Source organism: Stomoxys calcitrans, chromosome 4, assembly GCF_963082655.1.
Source record: "Stomoxys calcitrans chromosome 4, idStoCalc2.1, whole genome shotgun sequence".
In the NCBI taxonomy this organism is placed as follows: domain Eukaryota; kingdom Metazoa; phylum Arthropoda; class Insecta; order Diptera; family Muscidae; genus Stomoxys; species Stomoxys calcitrans.
This window is the reverse complement of record NC_081555.1, coordinates 17,807,481-17,828,997: the sequence shown is the minus strand read 5'-3', so window position 1 is coordinate 17,828,997 and position 21,517 is coordinate 17,807,481. Positions and strand designations below refer to the sequence as shown.

The 21,517-nt window shown below is 40.7% G+C and overlaps 2 protein-coding genes across 2 annotated transcripts in view; one reads left to right on the top strand and one right to left on the bottom strand.

Moving 5' to 3' along the window:
* LOC106084108 (high affinity cationic amino acid transporter 1) overlaps nt 1-21,517 on the top strand; it is a 97,178-nt gene that overhangs the window by 53,834 nt on the left and 21,827 nt on the right. Inside the window, exons 2-3 of the mRNA XM_059368019.1 lie at nt 16,925-17,050; nt 21,231-21,384. Of these exons, the coding sequence (XP_059224002.1) occupies nt 16,925-17,050; nt 21,231-21,384 (280 nt within the window). The remainder of the gene's footprint in view (nt 1-16,924; nt 17,051-21,230; nt 21,385-21,517) is intronic.
* Nucleotides 1-21,517, bottom strand: part of LOC106087913 (uncharacterized) — a 153,071-nt gene that overhangs the window by 127,016 nt on the left and 4,538 nt on the right. The gene's annotated exons all lie outside the window — the stretch shown is intronic.

Sequence of the window (21,517 nt, the reverse complement as noted above, 5' to 3'; positions counted from 1 at the left end):
ACGAGATTGTAGGACAATTCAAAATTCACTTATTTTAGGTTCCGAGCCGCAGAGATATCCCATGGAGTTGAAGAAGAGCAGTAAGGCTTACAAGACCAGAAACTTTATAACTCATTTCTGGGGGACTGGCATCTGTGTATATCCCTCTAGTGAAATGTAAGCCAATTTTTCGAGTTAATTTCTTTAACCTAACCTACCCCAAACTGTAGCCATTTGAAAACGCCTTTACATATTGGGTTGCCCAAAAAGTAATTGCGGATTTTTTAAAAGAAAGTAAATGCATTTTTAATAAATCTTAGAATGAACTTTAATCAAATATACTTTTTTTAGACTTTTTTTCTAAAGCAAGCTAAAAGTAACAGCTGATAACTGACAGAAGAAAGAATGCAATTACAGAGTCACAAGCTGTGCAAAAAATTTGTCAACGCCGACTATATGAAAAATCCGCAATTACTTTTTGGGCAACCCAACATATGTTTTCTATTTAAAACTCCCCTTCATATTTGCGATTTTTATGTGTCCCATAATTTTATAAATTTTTCTGAGATTTATAAATTAAAAAAAAAAAAAAAGGTTTTCGCTTCAATAATTTTCTTCATTAAACTCGTCATTCATTTTTCATACGCTTTCAAGTACTTTAATGTATGCATTATCATAATTGGTGTGGGAGTAACCGAACTACCGACCAACAGACAGACTTTAGGACAGGAAGTACCTACATACCAAATGTACTACTCTACTAAGCTGAACAATGTTCTCAAAACTTTTACAAATGTATGGGGCGTATGTTTTCCGGTTGGGTAAAGTTAAGCCACAAATGAATGAAACCAATGGTCGATGCTTTAACTACTCAACGCTGTCATTTGCCACCAAAAGCACACAATACCAGGAAAAATAGGACTCTGCCTTTTGTTAAGGCCATGTGATGATGCCTTCTTCTGGTTCTTTAAAGAAAAAAAAAACAAAAACAAAAAAAACACATTGCCATCGTGGTTTTCGTCATCATCGCCTTCACTTTCTGTGTTTGTTGGTTTTTTTCAGCTCTCTCACATACACACACACACACACACACACACACAAAATGTCCTTTTGTCAGACAAATGGCATTGAGGCCAACTGATAATGACACATTTCAGAGGCATCGCCAGGAAACAGCCAACAACTTGTGGCATACTATGACGACGACGAGGACCATTGCTGGTATTGGTGTTAGTGAATGAAGTTGGGAATGGTTTCGTTGTCATTGCTGTTGTGGTTGATGACGATGATGTAGAATAACACGCACTTTGAAACTAGGCCTCTCCTCACTAGGCCCCTGTAAGCAAATGAGTGCCACATTCAGTTGAACAAGTACCACTTCAGTTAATAAAAATCTATGTGGGCCTACCCACTTGATGATACGAGTAATTTACTATGCGTCTGTCCGTTCGTTCATGGCTTTCATATCTTTTGTAGTCCTCTAAGTTATGGGGGGGTTATTTTCTTTTTTTTGTTCGCATGCGTTTTTTTTGCTGAATGAAAATCAATGTTGTGATATGTTGAACACTACTGGCAATGGCCAGTGGGACAGTGGTTTTTGAAAAGGACAACTAAAACAAAATAGATATGGCCCTAAAATTCGAAGGTATGCTAAGGAAAATGACAGCATACAGATGATGATCTTTGTCGATCTTGCCCTGTCTGTCTGTCGAAAGCAGTCTAAAAATCAAACGACAATGGCTAAAATTTTGCACACAGCCTTCGGTTATGAATTCCGACACCCATGTTAATTACAGCACAAATCGGTCTATAACTTTTCTTGAGCCCCTATAGGTCACAATTCTTATCCAATTTGGCTAAAATTTTGAAGAACGACATCTACTATAACTTCCAATACACGAGTCAAGTGTAATCCGAATCGGTCTATAACCTCCCGATTTTACTTCTTGTGCCCTAAGAGGGCGCAATTCTTATTCGATTTTGCAGAGGTCGAGACGTCTCTCCGACAGAAAGAGTACACTTTGGCGGCCTTCTTGGAAATTGAGGGGGCCTTCAATAATGTGGAGATAGGAGCGATAGTCCCCGGTCTGGACTATACGGGGATTCACCCCACAATCTCCCAGTGTACCAATAATATGCTTTATGGCAGGGTTATTAAAGCGAACCTGGGAGATAGTGCGGTCAGAAGACGGTTGATTAGAGGAACGCCCCAAGGTGGGCGGTGTTCTCGCCGATTATATGGAACCTCGTGATTAATGAAATCCTGATGGATCTCGGTGGGGACGACACGAGGATTATCGCTTAAGCGGACGATGTTGTGCCGAGGCAGGTTTCTGTCGACGATCAGCGAGTTGAATGAAGGGTCACTGAGGAGGTTATCGCGATGGGCTGCCAGAAATAGGTTGAGGACGCGTAAATAAAAGATATCGGACTTCAGACTCCCGTCCTTGGATGGGGTCACCCTACGGCTGTCGAAGGAGGCGAAGTTCCTAGACATAGTCCTCGATTCGAAACCGTTCTGAAAGAGGAATACTGAGGAAAGAAGCCGTAAGGCACTGTGCGCTTTTTATTCCTGTAGGAGGAGGGGTAATTCCCAAGATGGTTTATTGGATTGTACTGAACTATGGAGCACTGGTATGGTGGAATGGCGTAGAGAAGAGGACCCGTGCGAGGGAGTTCAAGAAGGTCAAGAAGGTCCTGGCCTGCGTCGGGGTCGCAGGGGCATTGAGATCCGCACCGCAGACAGGCATGGAGGCGATGCCGGATATGCAGCCCATTGAGACCTATATTCGGAACTGCGCCACCAGGGTCGCGCTTAGGCTGAGGCAGCTCGCCATGGGGTAGGAGAATGGTTGCGGCCACAGAGGGTCTCCGACTACCTGGCACCAGTGCCGACTGGAGTGAGGGCATTCGCGATTCGATTTCCTGAGAAGGATGAATGGAGTGCGAATGCTGTACCTGAGGAGGATGAGACCTCGATCTACACAGATGCCTCCAAGATGCAGTCAGGGACTGGATTGGGGTCTACTCTGATGCACTCAATATCAGTATATATCTGAGACTGCCGGACGAGTGTACGGTCTTTCAGGCAGAGATCTGTGCCAATGCAGTGGCCGTAAGAGAAATTCTGGTAAGGAATTTACCGCCCTCGAAACTCAGTGAATTTATACGCACAGTATGGCGGCGTTCAAGGCCTTAGGGTCGAGAATGGTGAGGTCAATATGCGTGGCCGATTGTTTGGAGTCCCTGGATAGGATCCGGGCCCACGATGTGATGCTTATATGGGTTCCCGGGCATGAGGAGATTCCAGAGGGTGAGAGGGCGGACGAGTACGTCAGGTCTTGCCTACGTGCCATTTGTCGAGCTACTGAACACGATTGAGGGGATGTCCAGGGCGGCATCGGTGGCGAGGTGGGACTCGGTGGATGGCTGCCGGACAGCAAAGGCGCTATGACCGGTCATCGACCGGTTTTACATATTCTTTTTCTTTCCTTTCTTTCTAGGGTTACACAATTGTCCAGACTGGCCTCCGAGTGAACTCACCTTCGATGGGCAACCCACTCAATCTAACCTAACCTAGCCTTGATGACATTTTTCACAGTGACATATACTATGACATGCAATATACGTGTCTAGTGTGGTTAGAATCGGTCAATAAGCTCTTATAGCTCCCATTAAAATCGATCTCTCGAGGGCGCAGGTAGTGCTACACACTAGCCCCAGAATCAGCGAGCCGAATCTGGAACATAGGTACCGGTTTAGTAAAGCTGTGGTCTACTGTTAAGTCACTCTCGAACCCCGGTAGACGGGATGAAAGGCCCACAGTCACTTTTGGCGAAGTAACCTTGACTGATCTGAAGAAATGCGTCAGGGTGTTCAACTGTCGCCAAGTCATCCAAGGCGTTGGGCCCCGATGGAATCTCTACACTGGGGCTGAAGAATCTGGATCTACCTGGAGTCGAGTAGCTTATAACTGACCTCAACCTGTCTTTTAACACTCTAATAGTAGCCACTGTCTGGAAGAAGGGCAGAGTGAGCTCGTTACCGTAGCCTGGAAAAGACCCGAGTAATGGGGAGTCTTACAGACCGATCTCCCTTCTCTCAATAGTAGCAAAGACGCTTAAAGGACTAGTACCCACGAGAATTTTCATTCGCCGAGCATCAGCATGAATCTCGAAGACTACACAGCTCATCAACTGCTTTGCATGCCATCACGGCACACATTTGACGTGGCTTCAATCAGTCCAGGCCAAGTCACAGTACTGTCCTCGTGGCACTGGACCTTTGAAGGCATTCTTCACGGTATGCCATGCCAAACTATTGGGTTGCCCAAAAAGTAATTGCGGATTTTTCATATAGTCGGCGTTGACAAATTATTCCACAGCTTGTGACTCTGTAATTGCATTCTTTCTTCTGTCAGTTATCAGCTGTTACTTTTAGCTTGCTTTAGAAAAAAAGTGCAATAAAAGTATATTTGATTAAAGTTCATTCTAAGTTTTATTAAAAATTCATTTACTTTCTTTTAAAAAATCCGCAATTACTTTTTGGGCAACCCAATATTTGAGAACATTGCCAAAACGTCCCTCCAATTATCTGTGTGGTCGCCAGTCGTTTAGAGAAAAGAAAAGATATCTCCAGCACTATCTCTCTATCATCTATTCCACCCCCCTCCAGGCCGCATTGAGATTGTATCATATTATATGGACAATTGTTCGATCATGGCATGCGGCCTCTCACCTATTGTTGACATTCGTTAGTTCGTTCCCACGCCTCTCCATCAGGCCCAGCCAACCAAGGAGGCGCCTCCGCACGCGTGGAGAGCGCATACACACCAAATTACGGAATGTGACAGGTTACTCGTGGTTCTATACCAGTACCGACTACAGATAGTACCTTGACATCTGTGATAGGCTAAATGTCTACCTCAACGATCTTGCCACTTATTTCGCTGCAAGAGATTTGAGGATATCTGCCACAAAATCTTCCCACATTGTTCACTACAAATACTCAAAGGTGAATAATGAGCTGAAGGTGAAGTAAAATACTTGATGTCACATTTGACAGCTCGTACATCTTCCCCCATATATTGGGTTGCCCAAAAAGTAATTGCGGATTTTTTAAAAGAAAGTAAATGCATTTTTAATAAAACTTAGAATGAACTTTAATCGAATATACTTTTTTTACACTTTTTTTCTAAAGCAAGCTAAAAGTAACAGCTGATAACTGACAGAAGACTATATGAAAATCCGCAATTACTTTTTGGGCAACCCATATACAGTACCGGCTACAGATAGTACCTTGACTTCTGTGATAGGCTAAATGTCTACCTCAACGATCTTGCCACTTATTATTTCGCTGCAAGAAATTTGAGAATATCTGCCACAAAATCTTCCCACATTGTTCACTACAAATACCCAAAGGTGAATAATGAGATGAAGGTGAAGTAAAATACTTGGTATCACATTTGACAGCTCTTACATCTTCCCCCATATATCACAGCAACTTTGGCATTAGGCCAAAATTTGACGTGAGATGAGATTGTTCCTTTTGATTGAGAAGGTTCCATTTGCTTTAAGCCCAATTTGGATACCTAAATCCAGGTATTTTGGGCTTTCAGCAAATGGAAACTCCTCTCCTCTCAAGAAGACAGGTGCAATCATGAATACCTTTGTCTAGAGAACAAGTCTTAAGAATTATATTTGCCTGCAAAACCACTGTTCTCCCTTCTTGTAGGAGATATACTCGCACTTATCTACCAACAACAAAAAATGTTGATTTGACTTCAGCCTTAATGGGTGTTGTTGCTGCTGCTACTGCTAGCGGAATTGTGGAGGGTTCTGTTGCTGTCATCACTGATGATGATGATGACGATAATGGCGATAGCAATTATGATTCCTGCTTTTATAACCTCTTGTCTTGCCCAACACTGCTCTTTAACTCCCATACAGACCCCCTCTTTCTTTCTCGAGTAATCACAGTCTATTCAAGTGTTTGATAGAGCTACGTTTTCATCGTAGTTGATGACGTTTTAGTTTTTTTTTTTTTGTTTTGTTCATTGTTCAAACTCTTTTGTTGTTGTTGGTGCTTGTATTGTTCCACTTAAAGAGGTTAGAAAAAAGGTTTTCCTCTCACATTGGCGCCATTGAGCGCCAGTTATGCCATAATGACAGAGTACTTGTTGCAAATATCAATTTACGGCAGCATAAAATGAAATTTGCCTACTAATGCTACCTACTCTCTCCATCTCTCCCTCCTTATTTTTCTCTCTTTCTATAGCCTATGGCTGCCTTAGGCTAGTAGTATTGTATTTGTGAATTTAATTAATTTTCAAGTGCCACTCACCCACACTTACACTCTCTCACTCTTTCTCTCTCTCTCTCAACACTCCCTCCGCTGCTGTGGCCCGAGTGAGCAACAATGTGCTTAGTAAACGATTAAGAAAATGATTGAATGTCCTTGTGTATAGAAGTGTTGTAGAAAGCTCAATAAACAATTAACTGAAGCATTTACAATGCCTACAGCGATAGCTTTGATTATTTTCATAACCATGACAGGCCTACCCACCAATCACCCTGTTTTCTATATTTACTTACTACAAGTTATTAATTTTTCTTGAGTACTTAAGGCCTTCTGGCATATAATGACAATACAAATACCCTGACAATTCAAGCAGCTGGGAATGCACGAAAGTCAATATTCTATTAGGCTGACTATGGCTAATGGTACCCACAATGTAGGTCCCATATAGTCGTATGGGCATTGCTATGTTATATAAATATATACTCGTACCATGTATGTTATATGGTGTGCGAACTTAATTTCGTATTCAAGCCATTTCGCAAATTAATTGATAGTCGAAACATGTACATTGGGCAATAGTTTAGGCAATTACACAATTCCTTAGATTAAATATTTTATGAAGGGTGTCTAATAGGGGTGAGGGTGACAGCTAAAGCCCTTTGCAACAAATTAAGAATGTTTACGGGGAAACATGCCGAGATGTTTAAGAAACCCTAAATTTAAGCAAATTTGGGTTTAGGTTTAAATGCCTCAATTATTGCAGCTACAAGCGATAGATCAAAGTCCATTCCATTTATTTAAAGAAACCCTACATACTGTTCGGGTCACTTAGTAAGAACACTGGGAGGCAAGTGAGGGCACTTCGTTGATAAAAGGAGGCGAAACAGGGTACTCCGTTTATAAAACCGGGGTTTCGGGCGCGTTGACAAGAGAGTGACAAGAAGGCACATCTTATTTTACGGCACAAATTGAGGATAATACGGCACACCTTATTTACGGCACTCCGTTGATAAAAGGCGGGGTTTCGTAACAATACGAGGATTGATGGCTAGTAGACACAGCGATAGATCAAAGTCCATTCCATTGATTTAAAGAAACCCTACATAGCTGGTGACTTTAATAGCAATATATTGTCTGAATCTCATTTTTCCAGTTCGATGGAGCTGTTGGGCTTAGTACCAACTAACACTTCTGTGCCCACCCATTTTACGAGTCATTCATCCAGCATTCTGGATATATTTTTTGTTAACAATGTTGCAAATGTTTTGTTTTATGACCAACTTGCTGCACCTGGTTTTTCTAAACATGACCTACTGTTTCTAACATATAACTACGTCATGACCTATCAAGACAACAGAATTACCTACCGCGATTTTAAGAAAATAAACTACAATTTACTGAATCACCTTACTGATGAAGTACCGTGGGACTCAATTTATCATTTTGACTCTGTGGATGAACAAATATCATTTGTTCAAAATCATATCTGTTCAATATACAATCGATGTGTTCCAGAGAAAACAATAACAATTAAATATTCACAACCACCTTGGTTTAACCAGCGAATAAAAACTTTGATTGATGAAAGAAACTTTTCATATAGACGTTGGAAACGTTTTAGAACCTCACAACTACATGAACATTTTAAAAATGCTAGAAGAGCTGTTGGAAAGTGTATAACTGAGGCAAAGACATTGTATTTTCATAATAAATTTCAGAATGCTGTTAATAGTCGCTCTAAATGGAATGAGATACGAAAAATTGGCGTTGGAGAAAAACGCAATACTCAGCTGGAACCCAACATGAACATAAATGAACTAAATGAGAATTTTGTTTCAATAAACACTGTCTATCCTACTGAAAATATATATGAAAATATGTGCATGGTAGCTGTTGAAAATCCTTTTTCCTTTCGCTGTGTAAATGAAACTGAGGTTCTACACAGCATTCTGTCCATTAAATCTAATGCGATCGGAACTGATGAAATAAATCCACGATTTATTAAAATAATTGTGCCAAAGATTCTGCCATATTTAACATATATATTTAACACTGTTCTAACTAAATCCACTTTTCCGCTTGATTGGAAACATGCAAAAATTGTACCTATTCGCAAATCAAAAAATGAGTACCGTCCCATCGCCATTTTACCATACCTGTCTAAAGCACTGGAACGCATAATGGCTAACCAAATTGAGCATTTTCTGAAATCTGAAAATTTGTTATCTAACTGGCAATCTGGATTTAGAAAGAAAAGAAGTTGTACCACTGTTCTGATTGATGTAATTGAAAACCTTCGTCAAAGTATGGATAACGGAATGATATCCTTTCTCCTTCTTTTGGATCACAGTAAGGCCTTTGACACTGTAAACCATAATATTCTTGTCCTAAAACTTATGAAATTATTTAATTTCTCCGAGACGTCTTGCAAGCTGATATCATCATATTTGACGCAAAGATCGCAGTCTGTTTTTTATAACAATAGTTGGTCTAACTCTCTGAATGTCCTTAAAGGAGTACCTCAAGGTTCTATCCTTGGCCCTCTTTTATTTTCCATGTATATAAATGATCTGCCTGATGTGCCTGCAACATCTAAAATCCAAATGTATGCTGACGATGTCCAACTTTACACATACTGCAAACTGAAAGATATCCAAACCTGTGTGTCTAACATAAATATTGATTTAGACTTAATACATTGTTGGGCTGTTAATAATGCATTATGTTTAAATCCATCCAAAACCAAACTGATTCTGATAAGTAAAAGAAATGTGACAATAACTGATGATCTCGTTGTGAAAATTGGTAACTCTGTAGTGAATCTTGTACAAGTAGCCACAAATTTAGGATTGACTTTTAATTCAACCCTAACGTGGACAAATCACATTAATGCAACAGTTGGCAAAGTACGTGGGATGCTGCGAAATTTATGGACTGTTCGCTTGTCAACTCCTTTTCACATCCGAATGTTACTTGCAAAAAGTTATTTAATTCCCACACTGTTATATGGATGCGAGATATTTGCGAATTGTGATGCAGACACCAGTAGAAAGCTTAATGTTGCTTACAATGATATTGCAAGATATGTGTTTAACAAAAGTCGACAAGCTCGTATATCACAATTTACATACCAAATATTTAACTTAACTTTTTCAAACTTACTGAATGTCAGATGTCTACTTCTTCTGCACAAGGTAATCTACACAAAAGAACCTGAATACCTACACAAACATCTGAAATTCGCCAGATCCAACCGTGGCCTAAAACTCATTCAACCACGATTTGCCACACAAACCTCTGAACGACAGTACATTGTACATAGTACGCGTCTCTGGAACAACCTACCTCCCAACATACAGAGCATAAGCAATGCAACTTCATTCAAAAATGAGCTATTTAAATTTTTTAAATGAACTACGAATTATTTTTCTTTAAATGTCCTTAATATTTACTACTATAATTTAAAATGTTAAGATTAGTTAATATCCTTTTAAAAAGAATAATCATTATTTTATATACTCTATTGCGAATCAGCACATTAACATATAAGATATAATCTTGTTGTGCTGGTGTTACACTCAATAAACAAACAAACAAACAAAAAAAACTGTTCGGGTCACTTAGCAGGAACACTGGGAGGCAAGTGAGGGCACTCCGTTGATAAAAGGAGGCGAAAGAGGGTACTCCGTTTATAAAACCGGGGTTTCGGGCGCGTTGGCAAGAGAGTGACAAGAAGGCACATCCTATTTTACGGCACAAATTGAGGATAATACGGCACACCTTATTTACGGCACTCCGTTGATAAAAGGCGGGGTTTCGTCACAATACGAGGATTGATGGCTAGTAGACACATCTTAGTACACGGCACTGTTCGGGTTCACTGAGTGACGGTACAAAGAGGCAAGAGAGGGCATTCCGTTGATAAAAGGCGGTGGTAAGAGAGTGGCGGGATGGCACACCCTATTTTACAGCACAATACGCGGATTAGTGGCTACGGGACACAACTTAGTACACAGCACTGTTCGAGTTCACTGGGTGACGACACGAGAGACGAAAAGGCACTCGGTTGATAAAAGGTCGGGTTTCGGGCGCAGTTGCAAGCAGGCACACCCTATTATTCGGCACAATACGAGGTTTGGTGGCTAGGAGGCACACCCTAGTACACGACACTGTTTGGATTCACTTAGAAACGATACGAGGAGTCAAGAGAAGACACTCCGTTGATAAAAAGCGGGGTTTCGGAAGCGGTGGCAAGATAGTGGCAGGGAGGTACACCCTAGTACATGGCACAGTTTGGGTTCACTTAGGAACGATACGGGGAGGCAAGAGAGGACACTCCGTTGATAAAAAGCGCGGTTTCGAGAGCTGTGGCAATACGTCGGTTGGTATTGGGTTGCCCAAAAAGTAATTGCGGATTATTTAAAAAAAAAAAATTAAATGCATTTTTAATAAAACTTAGAATGAACTTTAATCAAATATATAATTGCCATTTTGTTCGATAACATTTTGCCATCTTCCTGGCAAATTTAGTATTCCACGCTCATAGAACTTCTGGCCTTTATCTGCAAAAAACTGAACCAAGTGTGATTTTATAGCCTCATCATTGCCGAAAGGTGTACCATTTAAGGAGTTCTGCAAAGATCGAAATAAATGGTAGTCTAATGGTGCAAGGTCAGGGCTATATGGTGGATGCATCAAAAGTTCCCAGCCAAGCTCACTCAGTTTTTGGCGAGTGACCAAAGATGTGTGCGGTCTAGCGTTGTCCTGGTGGAATATGACACCTTTACGATTGACCAATTCTGGCCGCTTCTCCTTGATGGCTGTATTCAATTTGTCCAATTGTTGACAGTAAACATCCGAATTAATCGTTTTAGTCCTTGGAAGCAGCTCAAAATATACCACACCCTTCCAATCCCACCAAACAGACAGCATAACCTTCTTTTGATGGATATCAGCCTTTGAAGTGGTTTGAGCTGGTTCACCATGCTTGGACCATGATCGTTTTCGACTAACGTTGTTGTAAACAATCCATTTTTCATCTCCAGTTATGATTCGTTTTAAAAACGGATCGAATTCATTGCGTTTAGGGTGCCGATCACAAGCGTTGATTCGGTTTGTTAAATGAATTTCTTTCAATACATGTGGTACCCATATTAAAATTGACGCCAAACAAACAAATGTAAACAAAATTTCGCGCACTGTTTTTCTAAAGCAAGCTAAAAGTAACAGCTGATAACTGACAGAAGAAAGAATGCAATTAGAGAGTCACAAGCCGTTGAAAAAATTTGTCAACGCCGACTATATTACTACTATATTACCGACAATTACTTTTTGGGCAACCCAATAGAAGGCACACCCTAGTACACAGCATTGTTCGGGTTCATTGGTTGACGGCACGAGGAGGCGAGAGAGGGTACTACGTTTATAGAAGCGGGGAAAGATAGTGGCAAGGAGGCACACCCTAATACACGGCACTATTCACTCACCATCACGAAGCCTACAGGCAAGAGGGCACTTTGTTTACACTTGACACTTTGATAAAAAGCGCGGTTTCGAGAGCGGTGGCAATTCGACGGTGGCTAGAAGGCACACCCTAGTACACAACATTGTTCGGGTTCACTGGGTGACGGCACCAGGAGACGAGAGAGGGTACTACGTTTATAGAAGCGGGGCAAGGAGGCACACCCTAATACACGGCACTATTCACTCACCATCACGAAGCCTACAGGCAAGAGGGCACTTTGTTTACACTTGGTACTGGGCGACGAATTGACAAACCCTTATATGTTTGAGGCAGTAAGGCATTCTTAGATAAATCCACTCACCACATCTGCACGGCTTCTGAATTCTTGGTTGACTGTCCAAGTCGGAGTCGTAGCCAAACTGTCCTAGGTATTTGGTCAACTCGTCCTTTTTAAGGGTATGAACACAGAATATCTGCAATGTTGTTGCCATTGTGCGTAAGTACGACTCCACCTAGCTACAGTTTGACACTCTCTACTGTCCCTGCTCGGGCGCCACTGTAACCCTTATGAAGTTTATTTCCCTATTCTCTTGTTGTAGTTGTTGTAGCATTGCGATGTTTGACACTTTCTAATATATCTACTCGAACGCCAAAATTTCCATGGAGCATTCCTTCTCAGACCATCGCTACATTAGATTTAGAATATCACGGCCAGTGCCGAATCCGATAAGCTTCCGAAATAAGTTGAAAACCAACAAGGGTCAAGGACTACAACAAGATTGCCAGAGCAGCAAAACGTGCCGCCTGGAAGTTTTTCTGCGAACAGGTTGAAAGCGTTAATGACGCCGCCAAGATAAAAAAGTTTCTCTCAAACTGAAACTTTAGTAGACGTCATGGAAGTGAGAGCAGAGACAACGGAAGACATGTTGAGGCTTTTGATGAAAATGCATTTTCCACAGGCTACGACGAGACTCACAGAGACAACGGAATCTTGGAATAATGAGGTTGATCAAAGGTTTGATCATAACGGAATTTATGCTCAAGGAAACCTTGAGGAGTTTCAAACAATTTAAGTCACCCGGACCTGATAGAATATCTGGCAACTATTTTCAGGAGGCAAGGGTGCCCGACAAGCCAAGTTATGCGACCCCAAAGGCCTTCAGGCCTATAAGCCTTATGCCCTTTCTACTCAAAACCAAGCAACGCATTGTGGATACCATGTTAAAGAGTAAGACATCCAGCGAACTGCTTAAATACCAACAGCATGCCTTTGTCAAGGGAAGGTCGGTGAAGAAGAATGAAGAATCCTTCGATGCCAAGTCGTGCATATTGGTGGTTTGCATTGACATCGAGGGGGCGTTGAACAATGTGCGGACCGACACATTGATCCAATTCTTAGACCTGTAGCATATGCTAAGGAACAGGTGGACTATTCTAGATATCCGAGCCATTGACATACAGATTAAATGTGAGGCGGCCATGAGACTTAAAGCGATGGGAGAATGAATTGAGGATGGGAGCGGCTCATACCAACGCGTTATAATCGAGGCGACGATAGGAAATCTGGAAGGAAGGGAAGAGGTTTCCGATCGGATACCTGAGACCACACTTGAGGTCGTGTGCGAGCTACTGCTGCCAGCGGCACAGTCTTGGACTGACGGAGCCCTAGTATTGCCGTCTAGAAGATCATGTTACACGGATGGATCAAAGCTAAGGAACAGAGTGGGCTTGAAGCCTAAATTGAGAACCCAGGCATTTAGATCTGTTTTAGACTGCCTGACCATAATACGGTCCTGCAGGCAGAGATGCGTGAGGTGGTGTGGTGCTAACGCTTGGACGTCGAATGTGAACATATTTACGTAAGGTCATGAAACGGCCTTGGAGTGTAAGAAAGAGGTTAACGCCTTGCCTGAGGATAGCACGATCTGCATCGTTTGGATGCCGGGCCATAACGGAGTAAGGGGGAATTAAAGGGTAGACGAATAGGCAGTGAAGGCCAAAGCGCTGCCGTCGATAAACTTGGTTAACCCGAAGCCTTTCGGGTCGACGCACTCTGTTTTAAGGGTGGGCGAGCATGTAACACTGTGGAACAGCGAAACAGTCGGTAGGACGGCGAAAATCCTATGGGGTGATCCGGATCGAGATAGGTAAAAAGGAGGTCAGTTTAGCTATTGGTGTCATAACGGCACACATAGGACCACGAGCTCACTTATACAAAATCGGTGCGGCAAGTGATGGCATGTGGGGAAGATGATGAGACATAGGAGCATTTCCTATGTCATTGCCCGGCTTTCGCGGCCAGCTATGAACCAACTTAGGGGAGTGGTATGGAAAATAATTAAAGATTTTGTAAGGACCGCGTAATTTCTAACTTAAATTACACCTAAGCCGATTACTGGCTTAGGTGTATGTTTATAGTGGCATGGGAAAGATTAATATCTGCACCGTCTTTTCTACGTAACTTAACCTAAACTGACAAATATCGCCAGCATCTGGAGTAAAGCAGGCAAAAAATATCGATGACACTTTCGATACTTTCAGTATTTTAATTTTTGCCTAGAAAAATATTTTACACTAGAAAAATATACTTTCTTTGATTACAATACCATTGTCGGTTGGCATATGTTTACCACCAAATATTAGTAATATCTACTTTACATATACAAATATGCATAGATACTAAAGACTTTTTCCCTTATTAATACTAAAAATATCATTTTGCCATGGTATCCTCATAGGTTACATAGAAACTGTTGACATTACCCCACCAAGGGTCATAAGAAAACGTTTCATCATAGCTCTTGCCTTGAATGACTATAAAATGCATCATTTAGCACTCCCACACAGGACATATGTATGAATGTAGAGATGTGGGTAGAACTGTGTGGCCAGTAGATTGTGAGCCAGGCATTGGCTAATAAAAGCATATGATATTGACTATAAAAGCCAAATGATAAAATGAAACTTGCTCTGGTCTTTATCTTGTTTTGTTCTTCAAATGAAATCGAGCATGCCGAGGCAAGGGAGCATAGCAGCAGTTGGAGATACATGTATTGTAGCAAACAAAAGGACAAACAGTTCTTTCTTGCCTCTTTTGTTCGACTTGGCATTTACTCAACGAAAATACCCTATGGAGTACAAACAAGTAAAAGCGTGCTAAGTTCGGCCGGGCCGAATCTTATATACCCTCCACCATGGATCGCATTTGTCGAGTTCTTTTCCCGGCATCTCTTCTTAGCAAAACAGGATATAAGAAAATATTTGCTCTGCTATTAGAGCGATATCAAGACATGGTCCGGTTTGGACCACAATTAAATTATATGTTGGAGACCTGTGTAAAATGTCAGCCAATTCGAATAAGAATGGCGCCCTTTGGGGGCTCAAGAAGTAAAATAGAGAGATCGATATGGGAGCTGTATCGGGCTATAGACCGATTCTGACCAAAATAAACACGTATGTTGATGGTCATGAGAGAATCCGTCGTACAAAATTTCATTCCAATCGGATAAGAATTGCGCACTCTAGAGGCTCAAGAAGTCAAGACCCAAGATCGGTTTATATGGCAGCTATATCAGGTTATGGACCGATTTGACCCATACTTGGCACAGTTGTTGGATATCATAATAAAACACGCCGTGCCAAAATTCATCCAAATCTAATAAGAATTGCACCCCCAAGAGGCTCAAGAAGTCAAGACCCAAGATCGGTTTATATGACAGCTCTATCAGGTTATGAACCGATTTGAACCATACTTGGCACAGTTGTTGGATATCATAACAAAACACGTCGTGCAAAATTTCATTCCGATCGGATAAGAATTGCGCAATCTAGAGGTTCAAGAAGTCAAGACCCAAGATCGGTTTATATGACAGCTCTATCAGGTTATGAACCGATTTGAACCATACTTGGCACAGTTGTTGGATATCATAACAAAACACGTCGTTCAAAATTTCATTCCGATCGGATAAGAATTGCGCACTCTAGAGGCTCAAGAAGTCAAGACCCAAGATCGGTTTATATGGCAGCTATATCAGGTTATGGACCGATTTGAACCATACTTGGCACAGTTATTGGATATCATAACAAAACACGTCGTGCCAAAATTCATTCAAATCGAATAAAAATTGCGCCCTCTAGAGGCTCAAGAAGTCAAGACCCAAGATCGGTTTATATGACAGCTATATCAGGTTATGAACCGATTTGAACCATACTTGGCACAGTTGTTGGATATCATAACAAAACACGTCGTGCAAAATTTCATTTCGATCGGATAAGAATTGCGCTCTCTAGAGGCTCAAGAAGTCAAGACCCAAGATCGGTTTATATGGCAGCTATATCAAAACATGGACCGATATGACCCATTTACAATACCAACCGACCTACACTAATAAGAAGTATTTGTGCAAAATTTCAAGCGGCTAGCTTTACTCCTTCGGAAGTTAGCGTGCTTTCGACAGACAGACGGACGGACGGACGGACAGACGGACGTACAGACGGACGGACATGGCTAGATTGACATAAAATGTCACGACGATCAAGAATATATATACTTTATGGGGTCTTAGACGAATATTTCGAGAAGTTACAAACAGAATGACGAAATTAGTATACCCCCCATCCTATGGTGGAGGGTATAAAAAGGATATTTTATCCTTGTGAGTGCATTTTACATTGTTATTTACATATCCTTCAATTTCAGTTATACACACACTCAACTTGAAGGATATACACCTCTAAGTTTTTTTTTTTTTGTATAGCTTACACATAATACAAAAGCTGACAATTGGTCCTTGATATCCATTTCTTGTCTTTATGCACCTTCAAAGAATATAACCATGTTTTGATTTAAAATGAATGCCAACAACAGCTCGTTTGGTAAACAAAAGAATAATAAAAACAAAAAGATTGTACAACTACTCCTTTGGTGGGTTGTAATGACCATATATGCCCCAGTATTTATAGTTGGCAAATATGTGCCATTGCCAATAATAAACCGTCTGAAATGGAAGGTGTGCATAAATGTGTATACAAATTAGTCGCCCCACTACCATTTGCTTGTCATTTGTTTTCTTAACACCTAGTAAAAATACATAAATTCCAAAAGCTCCTTGTACTACATGGACATATGCTAATATTTTTTTTTATTTCTGCTTCTCCTACCTACCCTCTGTTGTTTTGCAGGTCAAAATCAAAGTTCCCTTACCACCTGGAGTGTCCACTTCTACGCTGCTGCCAAAGTTAATACGTACCAAGGATGTTAAACAATTGCAGGACGGCACAACACAGCCTTCAAAGCCAAAATTAACGGTAAGCATTCCTTATTTCAAGCTACACACACACACACATACTTTGATGGTGGTAGTGGTATAAACTTCTAAGAACAAAGGGCACAGTGGAAGAGATTTTCGTTTTAAAAAATCAAGAATTGCTATTAAAAACTTATGAAAAGCTTCAGATATATAAAACCAGCAAGGAAAGGGAAAAGTCAGGCGGGACCTACTATAGCACATGGAACCTATGTTGACACATAGTCAGACTTTCATTTTGCATACCTATTGAAACATTGAATAGAATCTTGTAAGATTTTCTTACGAAAGAACCTAAATTGCGGCCACTACTGCCTTAAAGGGACATATCGGCTGAAAGATATATATGGGAGCTATATCTAAATCTAATCCGATTTTTGTGGAATTTTGCCCATGTATTTGGGCGTCAAATAAAACATTTCGTGCTAAATTTTGTTAAGATTGGACCAATATTGTGGCCATTACCGCCTTAAAAGGTCATATCGGCTGAAAGATATATATAAGAGCTATATCTAAAGCAGAACCGATTGTTATGAAATCTAAATCTGAACCGATTTTTATGACATTTTGCACACATATTGGGACGTCAAATAAAACATCTGCAAAATTTTGTAAAAATCGGACCAAAATTGTGGCTACTACAGCCTTGAAGGCCATATCGGCTGCAAGATATATATGGGAGCTATATCTAAAGCTGAACCGATTGTTATGAAATCTAAATCTGAACCGATTTTTATGACATTTTGCGCACGTATTGGGACGTCAAATAAAACATCTCCTGCAAAATTTTGTAAAAATCGGACCAAAATTGTGGCTTCTACAGCCTTGAAGGCCATATCGGCTGAAAGATATATATGGGTGCTATATCTAAAGCTGAACCGATTTTTATGAAATTTTGCACAGGTATTGGGGCGTCAAATGAAACATCTCATGCCAAATTTTCTAAAGGTTGGACAATAGTTGTGACTTCTACAGCCTAACAGGCCATATCGGCTGAAAAATATATATATGAGTGCTATACCTAAATCTGATCCGATTTTTATGGAATTTTGGACACGTATATTGGGACGTCAAATAAACAGCTCCTGCAAAATTTTGAAAAAATCGGACCAAAATTGTGGCTGCTACACCCTTAAAAGGCCATATCGGCTAAAAGATATATATGGGAGCTATATCTAAATCTGATCCGATTTTTATGGAATTTTGCCCATGTATTGGGACATCAAATAAAACATCTCCTGCAAAATTTTGTAAAAATCGGACCAAAATTGTGGCTGCTACACCCTTAAAAGGCCATATCGGCTAAAAGATATATATGGGAGCTATATCTAAATCTGATCCGATTTTGTTCAAAATCAATAGCATTCGTCCTTGGACCAAACAAGAGACTTGTGCAAAATTAATTGGCAATCGGACAACAATCGCGACCCATACCTTGATCACAAGAATACATGGACAGACAGACAGACGGACATGGCTAAATCGAATCAGGATTTATCGATTCTAAACCGATCGGTATACTTATCAATGGGTCTACATTGTCTCCTTTTTAGAGTTTTGAGCAAAAAAATGCACAAAGTTATAATATCCTGTACCACAGGGATGGTTAAGGGTATAAAAATTAATAAAGAATTGAATTTGGGAAGTGTTCGGAAATCACTTTTTTCTTTGAGAAACCCTTATCAGCTGATTAGCCAGTTGTTTGAGTACGTATGAAAATCAGGGTTGCCAGCCCATAATAAACCACTTTGTTTGCCTATGACAAGTTGTTTGCTCGTTTCTCTTTATAGACAGAGACTAATAAAGGAAAATGGTAGATTAAGTATAAAATCGAAATCGGTTCTGATTAAGATGTAGCTTATCAATGGGTCTACATCGTCTCCTTTTTAGAGTTGCAAAGAAATGCACAAATTTATCCTGTACCACAGGGGAGGTGAAGGGTATAAAAATTAATAAAGAATTGAATTTGGGAAGTGTTCGGAAATCACTTTTTTCTTTGAGAAACTCTTATCAGCTGGTTAGCCAGTTGTTTGAGTACGTATGAAAATCAGGGTTGCCAGCCCATAATAAACCACTTTGTTCGCCTATGACAAGTTGTTTGCTCGTTTCTCTTTATAGACAGAGACTAATAAAGAAAAATGGTAGATTAAGTATAAAATCGAAATCGGTTCTGATTAAGATGTAGCTCCCACATATATGTTCATCCGATTTTGAGAAATATTGCAATTATGTGCTCGTTTGTTAACCGATTCTCTCGAAATTTGACAGGAAGGAGTTTCTTATAACTCTTAATATAACTGGCGAATTTCATAAAAATCGGTTCAGATTTAGATATAGCTGCCATATATGTATATCGCCCGATTTTCACTTGCCGAAATTTTGCACAACGCTTTCCTCGGCGACTACCACAATTTCTAAATCTGAACCGATATAGCTTCCATATATAGGTTATGTGAGGTTATGTTAGGTTATGTTAGGTTATGTTAGGTTATATTAGGTTATGTTAGGTTATGTTAGGTTATGTTAGGTTAAGTTAGGTTTAAGTGGCAGTCTGCCATCAGACTCACTTAGACGTTTTCATCCATTGTGATACCACAGGAACAGAATAAGGAAGATGCCTTCTAGTTCCTACCGTTGAACCATCCAGATCTCTTTAAAAAGCCCAATTACTTGCGAATGTTCACATCCGCTAAATCAGACAGGTTCTCAAAGAAATGAGAACCTAAAGTGGAACTCCTTCTGACTGCTAGCGCGGGACACACACACAGAAGGTGTTCTATAGTCTCTTCCTCCTTGATGTCCTCACAGCTTCTGCAAAAGTCGATGCTGGCAACCTTCAGTCTGTCAGTCAATGACAGATGTCTGTTCTAGCCAATGTTAGCAAAGCGGTAGACCTCTTCAAGTCTAGATTAGGCCTTATAGTTTTGGAATGCTCACAGCCGCCTCTTTGTGACCATCTATCATTCGTTGTCCTTTGGGCCTGGTCCTGAAAACTTAGCTTACATGTCGCTAAAGGCATACCCAGAGATTCCATTGTCCCTGGAGTGTGTAAGGTAGTTCCCAGTCTCGCAAGCTCGTCCGCTTTAGAATTCCCTGGTATATCTCTGTGGCCTGGCAACCAGAAAAGGTGAATTTTGAACTGTTCAGCCATCTCGTTGAGAGATCTGGAGGACAGTGGAGGACGGTTTTTGTGTTCAGAAATACATTCTCCAGAGATTTAATGGCTGTCTGGCTGTCTGAGAAGATATTTATGCCAATTGTCGTAATGTCATTTATATCTTAGCCATTCCACCACTTCCTTAATTGCAAGTATCTCAGCTTGATACACACTGCAGTGGTCGGGTAACCTTTTCGATATGACCAGTCCTAGATCTTTAGAGTACAACCCAAAGCCCAACTGGTCGTTTAGTTTGGAACCATCCGTATAGAAGTCTATGTAACTTCGGTTACCAGGGATATCGTAGTTCCAATCGGTTCTATCAGGAATAGTGGTACAGTACTTTTTATCAAAAAGCGGCTCAGGTAGGGTGTAATCCACACTACCTGAAACATCGAATATTGTATCCAGGATAACACAGTGTCCGTAGCCGCCACATGACCAATGAGAAAGCTCCCTTAACCTCACGGCAATGGTCGCCACAATGTCCCAGAGGCATAAGATGTAGCATTAAATTCAGTGCATCAGAAAGTGTCGTCCTCAGTGCGGCTGTGATGCACAAACAAGCCATCCTTTGGATTCGGTTACAAAAGTTAAGCCAAATCGCATAAGGCCCAAGAAGTCAAATCGGGAGATTATTTTATATGGCAGCTACATTAAATCACTAATAAGAGCCTACACTTATAAGAATAATTTGTGCAAAATTGGCTTTACTCCTTCAAAATTTTGAGTGTTTTTGACAGACCGACGGACGGACATGGCTAAAATGACTTAGAATGTCACCTATGGGATTAAGGGTATAAAAATCTCTTTCACTTTGCTCAAAACCTCCCAACACACTATAAATATTGCATACACAGTTAAATCTTCATTTGTGGGTGTTGATGGCTACTTGAGGTTGTTGTTGCTGCTACCACTACCACCATTGCTCCCACTGTCAGCCATACATACATATTTAATAAATTGTTTATTTTGTTGTTCTTGTTGTTGTTTTGCATTTCTTTTTTGTTTTGATTTCATATAGAAATGCCTGAATACCTTGGATCTCACATCGCTGGGCATTGGATCCTGTTGCGGCACCGGCATGTATTTGGTGGCCGGCATGGTGGCAAAGAACATAGCTGGTCCTGGTGTGGTAATTAGTTTTGTTATTGCTGCATTAGCTAGTATATTTTCAGGTAATTATTTTTATTATTACACCACACAACCTCCACTCCATACCACACACACACACACACACACCCACCCACACACAAAGCCCTGTGGGGCCATAAACATGACTAACGATGGACGGACTATTTTTATTTGTAA